The following is an 18,289-nucleotide window of genomic DNA, read 5'->3' on the forward strand; positions in this document are numbered from 1 at the left end:
CGTGGGGGGAGGAGCTTCTGCAGGAGGCTTGCTCCTCATTGGCTGAGGAGATGACCCTTGACCCCTCTGCGCCAGGCGGCATGGTGACATACCGGCGAACTTTGACCCTCAGCCTCTTCTACAAGTTCTACCTGACGGTGCTGCAGAAGCTCCACCTCCAGGTTGTCACCGCTCACCTCCACCTGTTGCATCCAGTCACCATCATGTGATCCATCATGTGATCCATCATGTGATCCATCATGTGGTCCATCATGTGGTCCATCATGTGATCCATCATGTGATCCATCATGTGGTCCATCATGTGATCCATCATGTGGTCCATCATGTGATCCATCATGTGGTCCATCATGTGGTCCATCATGTGATCCATCATGTGGTCCATCATGTGATCCATCATGTGGTCCATCATGTGGTCCATCATGTGATCCATCATGTGGTCCATCATGTGGTCCATCATGTGGTCCATCATGTGATCCATCATGTGATCCATCATGTGGTCCATCATGTGGTCCATCATGTGGTCCATCATGTGATGGATGTGTTCCTCTGACAGGGTGTTAGAGTGGAGGAGGTCCAGACTGAGTGTGTGAGTGCCACTGAGGTTTACCATCCAGACACGCCCTCCAGTGTCCAGGTGTTCCAGGTACACAGCTCTATCTGTTGTTGCAGCGCCCCCCGGTGGCCTCATGATAAATACTTTAGAAGAAGAAATGTTTCATTCAGCCAGCGGAGGGACAAAAAATGATCCCATTTGATTCTCCTCTCCTCCTGTAGGCGGTGCCAGAGGGGCAGAGGCAGGATGACGTGGTGGGCCGTCCCATGATGCACCTGTCTGCCATGAAGCAAGCAACAGGGGAGGCGGTCTACTGCGACGATGTGCCGCTGTACGAGAACGAGCTTTACCTGTCGCTCATCACCAGCAGCAAGGCTCACGCCCGGATACTGTAAGACACCTGTATACACACCTGTACTACACACACCTGTACAACACACACACACACACACACACACCTGGCCCTTCTAACCAGGTGTGTGTGTGTGTTAGTTCGGTGGATGTGTCGGTGGCGGAGCGTTCCCCCGGCGTCGTCTGCTTCCTGTTTGCTGACGATATCCCCGGCAGCAACGCCACCGGACCCATCGAATACGACGAGACCGTCCTCGCCGACGGACAGGTGCGTGTCTTTTTCTCGGCCCAATCAGGTGGCAGCGTGGGGTTGCGGTTGCTGACGTGTCGTCCTCCGTGCAGGTGACCTGCGTGGGTCACATCATCGGTGCCGTGGTGGCTGACACGCAGCTTCACGCGCAGAGAGCCACCAAAGCCGTGAAGATCGAGTACGAAGAGCTGCAGCCGGTCGTCACCATCCAGGTGAGACTCCGCCCCCCCGAGGTCGCAGAGAAACACACTTCCAAATCCGCAGCTTCAAAAACTCAGAGCTCGGTTGGTTTGATTGACAGGAGGCCATCGCCGCCCAGTCCTTCTATCAGCCAATCAGAACCATCCAGAAGGGAGACTTGGAGGCGGGGTTTAAGCAGGCCGACCACGTCCTGGAGGGTAGGACGGTCTCCGTGAGACTTCTTGCTGCTTCCTGCTGCTCAGGTGTTGATCACGGATTGATTGTCTGTCAGGTGAGATTCACATCGGAGGTCAGGAGCATTTCTACCTGGAGACAAACGTCACGCTGGCCGTTCCCCGAGGAGAAGACGGAGAGATGGAGCTCTTCGTCTCCACTCAGTCCGCCTCCAAAACACAGGTGACCAACCTCTAACACACAGGTAACCGCACGGGTAACCGCACGGGTAACCGCACGGGTAACCGCACGGGTAACCGCACAGGTAACCGCACAGGTAACCACACAGGTAACCACTCAGGTAACCGCACAGGTAATCGCACGGGTAACCGCACGGGTAACCACACAGGTAATCACAGGTTGTAACACTCCGTCTGTTCTTCAGTCTCTGGTGGCGAAGGCGTTGGGCATCCCCGCTAACCGGGTGGTGGTCCGGGTGAAGAGGATGGGCGGAGGCTTTGGCGGGAAGGAAAGCCGGACCACCATGTTGTCCACGGTGGTCGCCATGGCAGCAGACAAGTTAGTCCATTAAATCACGTCTTAAAAACCAGAAAAATGTCAGAAACCCGTGGAAACGTGAATGTTTGTGTGTTTGAGGCTGAAGAGGCCGGTCAGGTGCATGCTGGACCGCGACGAGGACATGCTGATCACCGGGGGAAGACACCCCTTCTATGGGAAGTACAAGGTAGGAGGCGCCCCCTGCTGGAGCACAAGCCTCAGCAGGTTGTTTGGTTCTCCGACACTTCTTTATGGCCTGAACTCGACCCGCCGTCCTTTGTCGTCAACCTCCTCGTAGCGCCACCCCCCACGTCAGTCATCGCTTCCTGCTCTTCTTCTTCTGCTTTTGCTGCAGGTCGGGTTTCTGAGCAGCGGGAAGGTCGTGGCTCTGGACGTGTCGTACTACAGTAACGCTGGAAACTCCATGGACCTCTCTCTGTCGGTGAGTATCGGGTCGCTCCCCTCCTTAGTCCCGCTGTACACCGATGGCTCCCTGACTGTCCCCGTGTGCTCGTGAAGATCATGGAACGCGCTCTGTTCCACATGGAGAACTCGTACAGCGTGGCCAACGTGCGCGGCCGAGGTTTCCTGTGCCGCACCAACCTACCGTCCAACACCGCCTTCAGGGGCTTCGGAGGGCCGCAGGGCATGATGGTGGCCGAGAGCTGGATGAGCGACGTGGCTCAGACGCTGGGCCGCTCGGCGGAAGAGGTTTGTGGATGACTATAGTCACGGGACAGCTGACGTCAGCTGGATGAATGCCGTCCAATTGGTGTCTCTGTTCTCCTGCAGGTGCGTCGGTTGAACCTGTACATGGAGGGCGAGTCCACGCCCTACAACCAGATCCTGGACCGGCTCACTTTGGACCGCTGCTGGGACGAGTGCCTGTCACGCTCTGAGTACCAGCAACGCCGAGCCGCCGTCGACCTCTACAACAGGTAAACGACCTTCCTGAGATCCACCGGAACTCCGGATTGGACAACAAACGGTCCAATGGGAGGTCCAGAGGTGGCGGACTCTCTGACGTCTGAGCTAACAGCCAGACTGTTGGGATCGTTCCGGTCTCTGAGCTCCCCCTCGGTGGTCCTCAGCCAACATTTCACGATAGGAAGTCAATCAGATGACCAGAAAGAGACGACGATGACGACAACAACAACAAACTGACTCAGAGGGCCAAACAAAGACAACAAGAATTTACAGGACCAGAAAGAGACAGAAATGGATGACTACTCAACTGAACAACCGAGATGTGAAACCGTCACAAAGACTCATTGGAACCACTAAGAAACGTTTTCCTGTTTCCTCAGACAGAACCGGTGGACCAAACGAGGCCTCGCCGTGATCCCGACCAAGTTTGGCATTAGCTTCACAGCCGCCTTCCTCAATCAGGTCTGGTCCTCTAGCAGAGCGTCAAAGGTCAGAGGTTGTTTTAATGTGTGTGTTTAACGGAGCGTTTTGGGTCTTCTTCAGGCTGGCGCTCTGGTTCACATCTACACCGACGGATCGGTGCTGATGGCTCACGGAGGGACTGAGATGGGTCAGGGTCTTCACACCAAGATGGTCCAGGTACCGTCATGATTCCATTTCTGAAACAGGAGAATTGTTGGTTATTAAAAGTGATGAACGCCCTGAAGAAAAGAATCTCCTTCAGGCGGTTCATCGGTAGTTCGGGTTTAACGAGGAGGCGGTTGTCCGTCCGTAGAGATAGAAAACAACATCGTCTGCGTACACGTTGACCTTGGCGTCGTACGTCAGCTCACCGTGTTGTTGGTTCCAGGTGGCCAGCCGGGTTCTGGACGTCCCCTGTTCAAAGATCCACATCTCCGAGACCAGCACCAACACGGTGCCCAACACCAGCCCCACCGCCGCCTCCGCCTCCTCCGACCTCAACGGAGCCGCTGTGCAGAACGCCTGTGACATCCTGGCCAAGCGTCTGGAGCCGTACAAGACCAAAAACCCCAAAGGATCATGGGAGGACTGGGTGAGCGGCGCCGTCCAGGATCTTCGTCACATAAGCCACGACTTACGACTTTAAATGTTTCCTGTGTTACAGGTGAAAGCAGCGTACTTCGACCGCGTCAACCTCAGCGCCAACGGATTCTACAAGTGAGTTCGCCGAGCGAGTCGCCGGCTTCACTCAACGGAAGGAAAGAGTTCCAGTGTTTTTCTGTTTCCTCTCAGGACTCCAGATCTCGGTTACAGCTTCGACTCCAACTCGGGCCGAGTGTTCAACTACTTCAGCAACGGAGTGGCATGTTCGGAGGTCGAGGTCGACTGTCTGACCGGAGCTCACAAGGTCTGCAAACACCGAGGACACGCCTCCATGCTGATGATGTCATCTTTATGTCACCATTTCCGGATCCATGAAATGGATGCAAACTCTACATTTACTGCAGGATTCATAACACATTCAGGAAGTGACTCAATTTGTACTACAGATTTGCCAAATTGTGAAGAAAGTCTGCAGGTGCAGATAATCCCACCATGATGATGATAACATGAGAAATTCATTCAAAGAAAAATCTCTTCCAACTTCCGGAAAAGATGTAAAATAGCTAAAGTCATCGTCTTAAAGGTGTATGTTGTGCTCGTCATAAACACATCAAACCAGCTTTATTTTCATTTATTTATTCGTATGATAATAATAATAATAATAATACATTTTGTGTATTTGTAAAATAAGAATACCGTAATATGTTTTCCGGAGGTTTCCGTCTCTCCTGGTGTAAATCAGAATATTTGTTCCAGAACCTGAGCACCACCATCGTGATGGACGTCGGTCACAGCCTCAACCCGGCGATCGACATCGGCCAGGTGAGTCCACCGATCAGCTGATTGATGAATCCAATGCAGTTGTTCAGGATTAAACAGCCGCCTTCCCTCGGGTCCTGAGAGCGCCCCCCTCTGACGTGGTGCTGTCTCTGCAGGTGGAGGGCGGGTTCATGCAGGGTCTGGGCCTCTTCACCCTGGAAGAGCTCCACTATTCACCGCGGGGGGTCCTCCTCACTCGGGGTCCCGGTTCTTATAAGATCCCGGCCTTCGGCGACATTCCCGCCCGGCTCACCGTCTCGCTGCTGCGCGACGCCCCCAACGACAAGGCCATCTTCGCCTCCAAGGTACCGCCGCCGTCTCCGTCCACGACACCGTCACGTCACTGCTCCCGTTGCTATAGCGATGCTCTTTCGTCCAGGCTGTGGGTGAGCCGCCTCTCTTCCTGGCGGCGTCGGTTTTCTACGCCATCAAAGACGCCATCAGCGCCGCCCGGGCGGAGTCGGGCCTCAGTGGGCCGTTCAGGCTGGACAGCCCCGCCTCTGCCGAGAGAATCCGCAACGCCTGCAGCGACCGCTTCACCAAACTGGTACGAAGTCTTCCTCCACGATGTGACCACGTCCAGCTCGGGGACATCGTGGATCTGCTACCGTTTGCCCTGTTCAAGATACCGCATTACGCATTAATACAAACTCAACACTTCCTGTTTATGTTTCAAGGTAAAAGGCCAACAGAAATAATTTATTGTTGGTTTTACAAATAAAAGCGTGTTTTTGTGTTGCAGTGTCCTCCGGCTGAACCGGGAACCTTCATCCCCTGGTCGGTGCAGGTGTAGGAGGGTGGAGGCGGAGGACGGTGCAGGTGGAGGACGGTGGGGGTGGAGGACGTGGAGGAAGGTGGAGGTGAAGGAAGTGGAGGTGGAGGACGTGGAGGATGTGAAAGTGGAGGGCATGGAGGTGGAGGACGTGGAGGTGGTGGACGTGGAGGTGGAAGACGTGGAGGTGAAAGACATGGAGGAAGGTGGAGGTGGAGCAAGGTGGAGGATGTGGAGAATCATGACTTCCACAGCACCTCCATGATTAGTGACCAATCTGAATCAGGAGCTGGTAGGAAGAAACGTACCGGGGGCTCCTGATTGGTTGAGATGTTCCTGTGATTATGTTTAAATCCACACCAACAGGAAGTGAGATGAATTCAGTGATTTTGTTGAATGAAATAAAAGTTTGAGGAGAACTTTCAAGTTTTTTTTGCTGCTAAAACTCGACTAGAACAGTTAATGTGTGACTTTATGTAGTTATAATATATATGCATATATATATATATAGATGAACATACATATATATAGATGAACATACGTACGTATATATAGATATAGATGAACATACATACATACGTATATATACATATATATATATACACATACATATATATATATAGATATACATACATATATATGGAGGCGAACATACATATATATACGTATATATATAGATATATATCTATATATACATGTATATACATAGATTCAGTCCAGTGTAGTGCTGCTGCTTTTAGCAACTCAGTCTTTGTGTTAGATCTGAATGTGTCCAGTAGAACCAGCTGGTGTTAAAGGTTCTGATATGGAGACGGTGTTGGTGTTGTTGGTGTTGTTGGTGTTGGACCTTCACAGCCGCGTGTCAACGGCACCTCGGTGTCAACTCTCAGGTCGGTGTGAAAAATGAGTGTCACATGACTCCACGTGACTCCGACCGAGGTGTTTCTAACCTCCGGGTCGTCCCCCGGTGGTATAATATCAGTTTAGGCTACGTGAAGCTCCAGGGGCGGGGCCTCGTGTGGGCGGGGCTAAAGGTGGGGCCCCCTCAGGTTGTGAACACCAGAACAGGAAGTTGTGGATGTCAGTTGGACGTCTGCTGAAGACAAACATTGGTTCCATAGCAAGAAACATGGATCTGGATCAGGAGGAGAGTTAACGTGCAGCAGCCTGACAGAGCAGCAGGGGGCGCCGTGACACCCCGTCAGGACAGGAAGCAGAGAGACGAGCTCAGTCTCAGAGAAACATGTCTCCCAGGAGGATGGAAACCAAACCGCTGATCTTCTGCCTGAAGACGCTGCTTCTGCTCTACTCCTTCGTCTTCTGGGTGAGGACAATGTCATGTCCTTTAATGTCCTTTAACGTCCTTTAATGTCCCATCATGTCCTTTAATGTTCTTTAATGTCCCGTCATGTCCTTCAACGTCCTTTAATGTCCTTTAATGTCCTTAGAGACCTTTAATGTCCTGTCCTTTAATGTCCTTTAACATCCTTTAATGTTCTTTAATGTCCTGTCATGTCCTTTAATGTCCTGTAATGTCCCATCATGTCCTTTAATGTCCTTTAACGTCCTTTAATGTCCCATCATGTCCCGTCATGTCCTTTAATGTCCTTTAATCTCCTGTCATGTCCTTTAATGTCCTTTAATGTCCCGTCATGTCCTATAATGTCCTTTAACGTTCTTTGATGTCCTGTCATGTCCTTTAATGTCCTGTAATGTCCCATCGTGTCCTCTAATGTCCTTTAATGTCCATCATGGAGGACAGACAGCATCCTCTCTATCTCTGCTGGTGATCCTGTTTTCATGAAGTTTCTTTAAAACCTGTTTCATCTTCATCAGTTTATATGAACTCAACATTAAATCCAGTAGAAGAAGAAAGCAGCCGAACTGAGTAGATGCTTCAGGTTAAAGGTCAGAGGTCAGCCGTAGAGTATTTATGGAGAGACTGAGGAATGAGGAGGGGCTGCAACACCTACGTGATAATGAAGAGCTGCAGCGGTGGAGGAACGGAGAGCCGGTCAGAGCCGGGCCTTGGAGCTCATGATGGTCCAGGTTCTGTTGGTCCAGGTTCTGTTGTTGTCCAGCTTTGGTTGGTCCAGGTTCTATGGTGTCCAGGTTCTGTTAGTCCAGGTTCTATTGTTGTCCAGGTTCGGTTGGTCCAGGTTCTGTTATTGTCCAGGTTCGATTGGTCCAGGTTCTGTTGGTGTCCAGATTTGGTTGGTCCAGGTTCTGTTGGTGTCCAGGTTTGGTTGGTGCAGGTTCTGTTGGTCCAGGTTCTGTTATTGTCGAGGTTCGGTTAGTCCAGGTTCTGTTGTTGTCCAGGTTCTGTTGGTGCCCAGGTTTGGTTGGTGCCGGTTCTGTTGGTCCAGGTTCTGTTATTGTCCAGGTTTGGTTAGTCCAGGTTCTGCTGTTGTCCAGAATCTGTTGGTGCCCACGTTTGGTTGGTGCAGGTTCTGTTGGTGTCCAGGTTCGGTTGGTCCAGGTTCTGTTGTTGTCCAGGTTCTGTTGGTCCAGATTCTGTTGGTTTCCAGGTTCGGTTGGTCCAGGTTCTGTTGGTGTCCAGGTTCTGTTGGTGCAGGTTCGGTTGGTGTCCAGGTTCGGTTGGTCCAGGTTCTGTTGGTTTCCAGGTTCAGTTGGTCCAGGTTCTGTTGGTGTCCAGGTTCTGTTGGTGCAGGTTCGGTTGGTCCAGGTTCTGTTATTGTCCAGGTTCGGTTGGTCCAGGTTCTGATGGTGTCCAGGTTCGGTTGGTCCAGGTTCTGTTGGTGTCCAGGTTCTGCTGGTGCAGGTTCGGTTGATCCAGGTTCTGTTATTGTCCAGGTTCGGTTGGTCCAGGTTCTGTTGGTGTCCAGGTTTGGTTGGTGCAGGTTCTGTTGGTGTCCAGGTTCTGTTGGTCCAGGTTCTGTCATTGTCCAGGTTCGGTTGGTCCAGGTTCTGTTGTTGTCCAGGTTCTGTTGGTGCCCAGGTTCTGTTGGTGCAGGTTCTGTTGGTGTCCAGGTTCGGTTGGTTCAGGTTCTGTTGTTGGTCCAGGTTCTGTTGTTGTCCAGGTTCGGTTGGTCCAGGTTCTGTTGGTTTCCAGGTTCGGTTGGTCCAGGTTGTGTTGGTGTCCAGGTTCTGTTGGTGCAGGTTCGGTTGGTGTCCAGGTTTGGTTGGTCCAGGTTCTGTTGGTGTCCAGGTTTGGTTGGTGCAGGTTTGGTTGGTGCAGGTTCTGTTATTGTCCAGGTTTGGTTGGTCCAGGTTCTGTTGTTGTCCAGGTTCTGTTGGTCCAGATTCTGTTGGTTTCCAGGTTCAGTTGGTCCAGGTTCTGTTGGTGTCCAGGTTCTGTTGGTGCAGGTTCGGTTGGTCCAGGTTCTGTTATTGTCCACGTTCGGTTGGTCCAGGTTCTGTTTGTGTCCAGGTTCTGTTGGTCCAGATTCTGTTGGTGCCCAGGTTTGGTTGGTGCAGGTTCTGTTGGTGTCCAGGTTCGGTTGGTCCAGGTTCTGTTGGTGTCCAGGTTCTGTTGGTCCAGTTCTTGTGTCCTGAAAGTCACACGGTACTCGCAATGGCGCTCTGCCCTGTGGCTCCTCCCCCTCAGGTGACAGGTGTGGTTCTGCTGTCGGTGGGTCTGTGGTGGCGGTTCCTGTTGGGTCCGTACACGCTGCTGATCTCCGGCAGCCCATCCAACGCACCGTACGTCCTCACCGGCACCGGCGCCGCCATCGTGCTGTTTGGGCTGTTTGGCTGCTTCTCCGCCTGCAGGGGGCGACCCTGGATGCTCCGCCTGGTGAGTGTTCGGTTGGCGGGGCTTCTTCATTAGGACATCTGACCTCACCCTGACCTTTGACCTCTCTGTCTCTCAGTACGCTGTGTTCCTGTTCCTGGTCTTCATGACCGAACTCATCGCTGGGATCTCCGGATTTGTCTTCCGCCACGAGGTCAGAAACGTCACCATGTTTTCACCATGTTTTCATTTCACCATGTTTCACCATGTTGTCTCCATGTTGTCTCCATGTTTCTCCATGTTTCACCATGTTTCTCCATGTTTCACCATGTTTCACCATGTTTCACCATGTTGTTCCATGTTTCACCATGTTTCACCATGTTGTCTCCATGTTTCACCATGTTGTCTCCATGTTGTCTCCATGTTTCTCCATGTTGTCTCCATGTTTCTCCATGTTTCACCATGTTGTCTCCATGTTTCTCCATGTTTCTCCATGTTTCACCATGTTGTCTCCATGTTTCTCCATGTTTCTCCATGTTTCACCATGTTGTTCCATGTTTCTCCATGTTTCTCCATGTTTCACCATGTTTCACCAAGTTGTCTCCATGTTTCTCCATGTTTCACCATGTTTCACCATGTTGTCTCCATGTTGTCTCCATGTTTCACCATGTTGTCTCCATGTTTCACCATGTTTCACCATGTTGTCTCCATGTTTCACCGTGTTGTCTCCATGTTTCACCATGTTTCACCATGTTGTCTCCATGTTTCACCGTGTTGTCTCCATGTTGTCTCCATGTTTCTCCATGTTTCACCATGTTGTCTCCATGTTTCTCCATGTTTCACCATGTTGTCTCCATGTTTCACCATGTTTCACCATGTTGTCTCCATGTTTCTCCATGTTTCACCATGTTGTCTCCATGTTTCTCCATGTTTCACCATGTTTCACCATGTTGTCTCCATGTTTCACCATGTTGTCTCCATGTTGTCTCCATGTTTCTCCATGTTGTCTCCATGTTTCTCCATGTTTCTCCATGTTGTCTCCATGTTTCACCATGTTTCACCATGTTGTCTCCATGTTTCACCATGTTGTCTCCATGTTGTCTCCATGTTTCTCCATGTTGTCTCCATGTTTCTCCATGTTTCACCATGTTGTCTCCATGTTTCTCCATGTTTCACCATGTTTCACCATGTTGTCTCCATGTTGTCTCCATGTTTCTCCATGTTGTCTCCATGTTTCTCCATGTTTCACCATGTTGTCTCCATGTTTCTCCATGTTTCACCATGTTTCACCATGTTGTCTCCATGTTTCTCCATGTTTCACCATGTTTCTCCATGTTTCACCATGTTTCACCATGTTTCACCATGTTGTCTCCATGTTTCTCCATGTTTCTCCATGTTTCACCATGTTGTCTCCATGTTTCTCCATGTTTCACCATGTTGTCTCCATGTTTCTCCATGTTTCACCATGTTTCTCCATGTTTCACCATGTTTCACCATGTTTCACCATGTTGTCTCCATGTTTCTCCATGTTTCACCATGTTTCTCCATGTTTCACCATGTTTCACCATGTTGTCTCCATGTTGTCTCCATGTTTCTCCATGTTTCTCCATGTTTCACCATGTTGTCTCCATGTTTCTCCATGTTTCACCATGTTTCTCCATGTTTCACCATGTTTCTCCATGTTTCACCATGTTGTCTCCATGTTTCTCCATGTTTCACCATGTTTCTCCATGTTTCACCATGTTGTCTCCATGTTGTCTCCATGTTTCACCATGTTGTCTCCATGTTTCACCATGTTTCACCATGTTGTCTCCATGTTGTCTCCATGTTTCACCATGTTGTCTCCATGTTTCACCATGTTTCACCATGTTGTCTCCATGTTTCACCGTGTTGTCTCCATGTTTCACCATGTTTCACCATGTTGTCTCCATGTTTCACCGTGTTGTCTCCATGTTGTCTCCATGTTTCTCCATGTTTCACCATGTTGTCTCCATGTTTCTCCATGTTTCACCATGTTGTCTCCATGTTTCACCATGTTTCACCATGTTGTCTCCATGTTTCTCCATGTTTCACCATGTTGTCTCCATGTTTCTCCATGTTTCACCATGTTTCACCATGTTGTCTCCATGTTTCACCATGTTGTCTCCATGTTGTCTCCATGTTTCTCCATGTTGTCTCCATGTTTCTCCATGTTTCTCCATGTTGTCTCCATGTTTCACCATGTTTCACCATGTTGTCTCCATGTTTCACCATGTTGTCTCCATGTTGTCTCCATGTTTCTCCATGTTGTCTCCATGTTTCTCCATGTTTCACCATGTTGTCTCCATGTTTCTCCATGTTTCACCATGTTTCACCATGTTGTCTCCATGTTGTCTCCATGTTTCTCCATGTTGTCTCCATGTTTCTCCATGTTTCACCATGTTGTCTCCATGTTTCTCCATGTTTCACCATGTTTCACCATGTTGTCTCCATGTTTCTCCATGTTTCACCATGTTTCTCCATGTTTCACCATGTTTCACCATGTTTCACCATGTTGTCTCCATGTTTCTCCATGTTTCTCCATGTTTCACCATGTTGTCTCCATGTTTCTCCATGTTTCACCATGTTGTCTCCATGTTTCTCCATGTTTCACCATGTTTCTCCATGTTTCACCATGTTTCACCATGTTTCACCATGTTGTCTCCATGTTTCTCCATGTTTCACCATGTTTCTCCATGTTTCACCATGTTTCACCATGTTGTCTCCATGTTGTCTCCATGTTTCTCCATGTTTCTCCATGTTTCACCATGTTGTCTCCATGTTTCTCCATGTTTCACCATGTTTCTCCATGTTTCACCATGTTGTCTCCATGTTGTCTCCATGTTTCTCCATGTTTCTCCATGTTTCACCATGTTGTCTCCATGTTTCTCCATGTTTCTCCATGTTTCACCATGTTGTCTCCATGTTTCTCCATGTTTCACCATGTTTCTCCATGTTTCACCATGTTTCACCATGTTTCACCATGTTGTCTCCATGTTTCTCCATGTTTCTCCATGTTTCACCATGTTGTCTCCATGTTTCTCCATGTTTCTCCATGTTTCACCATGTTGTCTCCATGTTTCTCCATGTTTCACCATGTTTCACCATGTTGTCTCCATGTTTCACCATGTTTCACCATGTTGTCTCCATGTTTCACCATGTTGTCTCCATGTTTCACCATGTTGTCTCCATGTTTCACCATGTTGTCTCCATGTTTCACCATGTTTCACCATGTTTCACCATGTTGTCTCCATGTTTCTCCATGTTTCTCCATGTTTCACCATGTTGTCTCCATGTTTCTCCATGTTTCTCCATGTTTCACCATGTTGTCTCCATGTTTCTCCATGTTTCACCATGTTTCACCATGTTGTCTCCATGTTTCACCATGTTTCACCATGTTTCACCATGTTCCTGCAGCAGCGTGTTGTGCTGAGAACTTGCGGTGTGGTTTCAGATCAAAGGGACGTTCCTGACGACGTACAGCGACGCCGTGCTGCGCTACGACGGTCGTGACGACAGGAGTCTGGCGGTGGACGGCGTCCAGCGCAGGGTGAGTCATCATCATGTCGTGGAGACATCAGAGCCGTTAAAGTGATTGATTTAAACATCTGGACGTGGTGAGTAACTCTGCCGTGTTTCCAGCTGCACTGCTGCGGCGTGCAGAACTTCACCAGCTGGTTGAACAGCTTCTACTTCCCGCTCGGAGGGATTCCAGTCAGCTGCTGCGTCGACCTCTCCGACTGCAGCGCAGACGACCTGAAGAACGCAACCGCTGCTGCACGCAAAGTCCACAAACAGGTCGGTGACATCACACACGGCCACGCCTCCTCCGGGATCACATGACAGAAACACTAACAGCTGGTAGACGTGGTGGACGGGTGAGTGGTAGACAGGTGATTGATGGACGGGTGAGTGGTGGACGGGTGAGTGATGGACGGGTGGGTGATGGACGAGTGAGTGATGGACGGGTGGGTGATGGACGGGTGAGTGATTGACAGGTGTCTGCAGGGCTGCTACGAGCTGGTGGTGTCCTTCTTGGAGACCCACATGGGGATCATCGCCGGCGTGATGTTCGGCGTCGCCTTCTCTCAGGTAGGAACGTCCTGCGTTTGCCGGCCGGTGAAACGTGTCCGTGTCCTTCGTAATAAAACGTCCTCTCTGTCTCAGCTGGTCGGGACGTCTCTCGCCTGCTGTCTGTCTCGTTTTATCAACGCCAACCAGTACGAGATGGTCTGACAGGTGAGACACACACGGGACAGTTTACAGCCCTTCAGGGGACTTTATACTCCTTCACTTCTGGAGACTTCTGAAACCCAACTTGAACCAGAACCAGAACAAGAACCTGAAACAGAACCTGAAACACAACCAGTACCTGAACCAGAACCAGAACCTGAACCTGAAACCCAACCAGAACCAGAACCTGAACTCTCCCCTGTGTTCCAGTGCTAAAACCTCTGTCTGCTCTGTTTTCTATCTGTTTGCAGAAAAGAGATGATGTCCATCACCATGGAAACCAGCAGAAACACCCTGTTTACATTCGTCTTGTATTTATTTTGTGTTTGCTGTGAAATTCAGAAACTTTTTCCCGTTTTCTTTTTTTTTAATGACTCTGGTTGGTTCACTGGTTTATGAAGAGGTTTGAAATACTATATCATTAATAACTATTATTATTATTATTAATAATAATGAGTTAAAGACGGTTTACATTTGGTAAGGCTGAAAGTAGATTTTATAACCGTGTTAATATGTTTGAATGAACCCTGACATGTTTATTAAAACTTGGTGTTCATCAGGATGATTCAATTAAGGTTCATAAATTCATTTCCTTTATTTGATATTTATTTCACCTCTTTTTATTAATTTAACAACCCAAGATGTCATATTTTATTGCCTTTTTGTTTTAATCACATAATTGTGATAATTGTGTGGTTTTCGATGTGCGATCATAATTATGATTAAATAAAAGAGAATTGCCTCGTCTGAAAGATTTCAGCAGATTTTATTGGTAAAAATATTTTTATCAAACCAACTGATGAAGAATGATTCAACCAATCAGCTGTTTTCATCTTTCAAAAACAAAAGATAAAATAATACTATATAATATACTAAAAATACAATCAGCAGTAATGTTGACGTATGGCCACAAGGGGGCGACATCTCACCAATAGCAGCATTTATAATGATGTTAATTAACCAGGTGAGAAATTATCTTCATCACTGTCACTGTGTCCATCAGTTAGAGTAGTGAAATATAAAAATATTCTAACAACAAACTCCTGATATTAAAAGTTAAATCGCATTTGAACACAAGAAAAAGTTTTGTACTGTTCGATTAAATAAATTCTTAAGATTATTGCTCTGGCCGGACATTTGATACCAACTTTCTGACAGTTTTAAATATTCTGAGCTTCATATGATATAATATAATACAGTATATTATAATATAGTATAATAGAATAGAATAGAATAGAATAGAATAGAATACAACTTTTAATCTTTTGAAAAACATCCAACGTTATTTCACACGGTCGGTGATTGGCTCAGACTGGACTGTCCCGCTGTGATTGGCTCAGACTGGACTGCCCCCCTGTGATTGGCTGAGGCTGAAGGTCCGGTCTTGCCCCGCCCCGCCCGGTGCTCGTTCACCGAACAGATTAACCGGCTGGAATCCGCGACTCACTCACCGACTGCCGCCGGGAAGGACGGCCGACTCACGGGGAGCTCACCGAGCAGGTTTCCCGGCTCATGACAGCGACGGCAGCGAGCTAACCGTTCCCGGAATCAGCCTTCACCGGGGCCGGTGAACAGGTACGGTCGGTTCGTTCCGGTAAACACGGAGAGTTTAGAGAGACAGAGATACTGTAGAAACACGGAGGATTAAACGGTGTTGTCGGTGTTCATGAGGGCGCGTGAGTCTCATCACCGGACAGCTCATTGACTTTAGGAGGAAGGAGGCGGTGAGGACTGCGGGTGTCCGATAATGGATGCACGCGGTTTCCTGATCGATCAGTGTTTTTATTCCCAAACTGACGTCACGTGAAGACCCACAACTGATCCGAATCTGACCTCTGACCTCTGCAGGGCCTCCCGTCACCTTGAACTCACCTCCTCCTCCTCCTCCTCAACCTCCTCCTCCTCCTCCTCCTCCTCCTCCTTCTTCTTCTTCTGGTGTTTGAACCTCCATCTTCTTCCAGGTTCTTATTGGCGCTGCGGGGAGAAACGGTCGGCTCCCGTCCTGCTGCGGGGACGCCGTCCTCCCCCGCTGGTTCCCCGGTCCAGGTCTGCGGTGACGCCGGTCCGGCCGTGAGGGGTCAGAACCTCGTTAGGCTCCCCGACATCCCATAATCCTCCAAAGAGCATTAGCGGGCTAAGTTTGGCGCCGTGATGCAGATCGCCGACTCGTCCAATCAGAAGCACTCGCTGCTCACCGCCATGAACCGCTTCGTCGGCGCCGTGGACAACATGGACCGGACGGTGATGGTGCCCAGTCTGCTGCGGGACGTCCCGCCGGACCACGGCGACGACCCGAAGGCGGAGGGGACGGCCCGCGGCGCCGCCGACATGTACGGCTCGTACGTGCTGCTCAAGTCCATCCGCAACGACATGGAGTGGGGCGTCCCGCAGGGCGAGGGGCGGAGGAAGGTGGGCGGGGCCGACGGGGAGGAGGCGGACCTAGAGACGCAGTTTCATTTCCACCTGAACGGACTCCACGCGGTTCTGTCCAAACTCACACGCAAAGCTAACACGCTAACGAACCGCTACAAGGAGGAGATCGGCTGCTGACGACGGAAACGTACGAATGTTTTACTCACGATTCAGCTCGTTACCGTTAACACGCTCTAACACGCTTTAACACGCTCTAACACGCTCTAACACGCTTTAACACGCTTTAACACGCTTTAACACGCTCTAACACGCTTTAACACGCTTTAACACGCTCTAACACGCTTTAACACGCTTTAACACGTGTTAACGATTCAGCTCGTTACAACAAACACGTTAACACGCTTCAACACGCTTTAACACGCTCTAACACGCTTTAACACGCTCTAACACGTGTTAACACGCTTTAACACACTTCAACACGCTTTAACACGCTTTAATGATTCAGCTCGTTACCACAAACACGTTAACACGCGTCAACACGCTTTAACACGCGTCAACACGCTTTAACACGCGTCAACACGCTTTAACGATTCAGCTCGTTACCACAAACACGTTAACACGCGTCAACACGCTTTAACACGCGTCAACACGCTTTAACACGCGTTAACACACGTTAACACGCGTCAACACGCTTTAACACGCGTCAACACGCTTTAAAAAAAGACCCATTTTTGCAGCCTTCAGCATTTTTAACGGGAAAATTGCGGATTTATTTTTGGAGCCATTTTGTTACGTTTTAGGCTGAAAGCACAAAAGTTGACTTGACAGTTGTGTGAAAACGTCGTGGTTAGCCTCCACTTTAGCGTCGTTCTTTGATATCCGACAGCGAGGGAGGTAACCAGCGCTCTGCTTGTCAAACTGTCCTTGAACGCACCGCCTCTCAGACGTGATGTCATCACCAAACCAGGAAGTGAAGACGTGTCGATTGTTCCTGAAATATTTTTGTCGTAACGAGCTGAAACCTGAAAAACTTTAAAACATTTGTGTTTATTTGAAAACGAGACGAAGCTCTGTGTTCCTCTTCAGGTTGTTTACACTTTGTTTACGTCCGTCTCTTGTTTGTTTGTTGTCTCGTCACGCTGTGAATTCAAAACTATGCAAAACAAACTCAAAGAGCCTGAAACAGACTGAAGTCAACAACGAATCCTCGTTGTTTTGTTTACGTTTCTGTCGGCTGGTATACAACCTGACCGCTTGTTTATCGTCACCGCGGCGACCGCTTGTTTATCGTCACCGCGGCGACCGCTTCAAAAAATCTATTTGTCCGTTTCATTTTTGACTTTTGGTCGTTAAAAAAACGTTTTGTAGACGAACGTTGAAAAAGTTTAATACGTGAATGTTTTAATAATCAAACTGACGAACGTTAAAATCTTCGTGTTTGAGATTAAAAGGTTTTCTGTCTTGTCATGTGACGGAAACAAACAGGAAGTGCTGGTGATGTCGTTGTCACCTGTTATCTCCCAGAATCCCTCTGACCTCTGACCTCCGAGCCCAGCTGAGGAGTCAGTGAATGCCTCGTTAGAAAATGTTCTTTCGTCCACATTTCTTGTTTCATTCAACAAACATGTTTGCAAATTAAAAGGTTTTTAAAAAGTATTTATTCATATTTGTTGATGATAACTGGATTTTGAGTCGTTTCTAATTACGTATGGATGTTGGAAAAGTCACATGAACGGCAGCAGAGAGTCACGACCTCTGACCTTTGACCTCAGCAGCCTCAGGTTTCCTCTTCATGTTTGTTTGTTTTGTTTTTCACAGAAATGAGAAAATAAAAGTGGAATCACAATGTCGACAAAATGTGATCTTTTTTTTTAATAAAAATGAGTCAATTTGTTCATGAAAGTGTCTGAAGATGTTTTTCATAAAATCACACGCTGATCACAAAATGAGAAAATTGGTCTAAAATAGACCAAAAGAAAAAAGTAATTCAGAAGTCCTGTTGACTTTCTGATGATTTTAGTTGGTCGTTGTTTGGTTTGTTTTCAGAGCGTCTGCACGCGCTCAGTAGAACCTGAGAAACAAACTGCACCACGATACGGGTCAGCACCGCTGCTCCCCTGGTGCCTGTACAACACAACCTGGACCACAACCAGGACCAGGACCTGGTCATTGGTCCAATCCCAATGACCACCCTGACCCCTGACCCCTGACCAATCACAGAGTCCGCTGAGTGTTGGAGTTCATGAGGACTGAAATGCTATTAAAGATAAAATGGGACGCTCTGTCGTGACATCACACGCTGCTGGCATCCCTATTGGACAA

The 18,289-nt window shown here is 48.8% G+C and overlaps 3 protein-coding genes across 4 annotated transcripts in view; all 3 read left to right on the forward strand.

Moving 5' to 3' along the window:
• xdh (xanthine dehydrogenase) overlaps positions 1-6,068 on the forward strand; it is a 13,132-nt gene extending 7,064 nt beyond the window's left edge. Inside the window, exons 15-35 of the mRNA XM_069164088.1 lie at positions 1-161; positions 554-643; positions 775-944; positions 1,046-1,172; positions 1,247-1,366; positions 1,456-1,552; positions 1,627-1,751; positions 1,954-2,087; positions 2,166-2,253; positions 2,422-2,508; positions 2,586-2,777; positions 2,859-3,004; positions 3,374-3,455; positions 3,537-3,632; positions 3,844-4,047; positions 4,120-4,172; positions 4,248-4,362; positions 4,815-4,880; positions 4,994-5,182; positions 5,257-5,424; positions 5,620-6,068. The exon at positions 1-161 is cut by the window's left edge and continues 2 nt beyond it. Coding sequence (XP_069020189.1) covers positions 1-161; positions 554-643; positions 775-944; positions 1,046-1,172; positions 1,247-1,366; positions 1,456-1,552; positions 1,627-1,751; positions 1,954-2,087; positions 2,166-2,253; positions 2,422-2,508; positions 2,586-2,777; positions 2,859-3,004; positions 3,374-3,455; positions 3,537-3,632; positions 3,844-4,047; positions 4,120-4,172; positions 4,248-4,362; positions 4,815-4,880; positions 4,994-5,182; positions 5,257-5,424; positions 5,620-5,670 — 2,561 coding nt within the window. The 3' untranslated portion in view covers positions 5,671-6,068. The remainder of the gene's footprint in view (positions 162-553; positions 644-774; positions 945-1,045; positions 1,173-1,246; positions 1,367-1,455; positions 1,553-1,626; positions 1,752-1,953; positions 2,088-2,165; positions 2,254-2,421; positions 2,509-2,585; positions 2,778-2,858; positions 3,005-3,373; positions 3,456-3,536; positions 3,633-3,843; positions 4,048-4,119; positions 4,173-4,247; positions 4,363-4,814; positions 4,881-4,993; positions 5,183-5,256; positions 5,425-5,619) is intronic.
• A 78-nt stretch (positions 6,069-6,146) lies between these two features.
• On the forward strand, positions 6,147-14,332 carry LOC138207074 (tetraspanin-7-like). 2 transcript variants are annotated; one of them, XM_069164090.1, is made up of 8 exons: positions 6,147-6,973; positions 9,218-9,406; positions 9,483-9,557; positions 12,816-12,911; positions 13,004-13,159; positions 13,370-13,453; positions 13,529-13,600; positions 13,846-14,332. In XM_069164090.1, the coding sequence occupies exons 1-7, from the start codon at positions 6,893-6,895 to the stop codon at positions 13,595-13,597; spliced, it is 750 nt and encodes a 249-aa protein (XP_069020191.1). In that variant the 5' UTR covers positions 6,147-6,892; the 3' UTR covers positions 13,598-13,600; positions 13,846-14,332. The 2 variants fall into 2 exon arrangements, with proteins under 2 accessions (XP_069020191.1, XP_069020190.1); XM_069164089.1 differs by lacking the exons at positions 6,147-6,973; positions 9,483-9,557; positions 12,816-12,911; ... (2 more) ...; positions 13,529-13,600; positions 13,846-14,332 and adding an exon at positions 6,984-8,145 and having other exon boundaries at positions 8,479-9,280.
• Positions 14,333-15,032: 700 nt separating this feature from the next.
• On the forward strand, positions 15,033-17,857 carry LOC138207156 (mid1-interacting protein 1-B-like). The gene is made up of 2 exons (XM_069164196.1): positions 15,033-15,169; positions 15,556-17,857. The coding sequence occupies exon 2, from the start codon at positions 15,746-15,748 to the stop codon at positions 16,142-16,144; it is 399 nt and encodes a 132-aa protein (XP_069020297.1). The 5' UTR covers positions 15,033-15,169; positions 15,556-15,745; the 3' UTR covers positions 16,145-17,857.
• Positions 17,858-18,289: the final 432 nt, after the last annotated feature.

Source organism: Embiotoca jacksoni, unplaced genomic scaffold (genome assembly GCF_022577435.1).
Source record: "Embiotoca jacksoni isolate LCO1_2020_lvr unplaced genomic scaffold, fEmbJac1.0.p SCAF_30, whole genome shotgun sequence".
Classification (NCBI taxonomy): domain Eukaryota; kingdom Metazoa; phylum Chordata; class Actinopteri; family Embiotocidae; genus Embiotoca; species Embiotoca jacksoni.

Coding starts and splice junctions, on each gene's coding strand:
- LOC138207074 (XM_069164089.1), top strand. CDS start 7,687: ATGATGGTCCAGGTTCTGTTGGTCCAGGTTCTGTTGTTGTCCAGCTTT. Junction 8,146..8,478: donor CAGGTTCTGTTGTTGTCCAG/GTTCTGTTGGTC, acceptor CGGTTGGTCCAG/GTTCTGTTGGTGTCCAGGTT.
- LOC138207156 (XM_069164196.1), top strand. CDS start 15,746: ATGCAGATCGCCGACTCGTCCAATCAGAAGCACTCGCTGCTCACCGCC.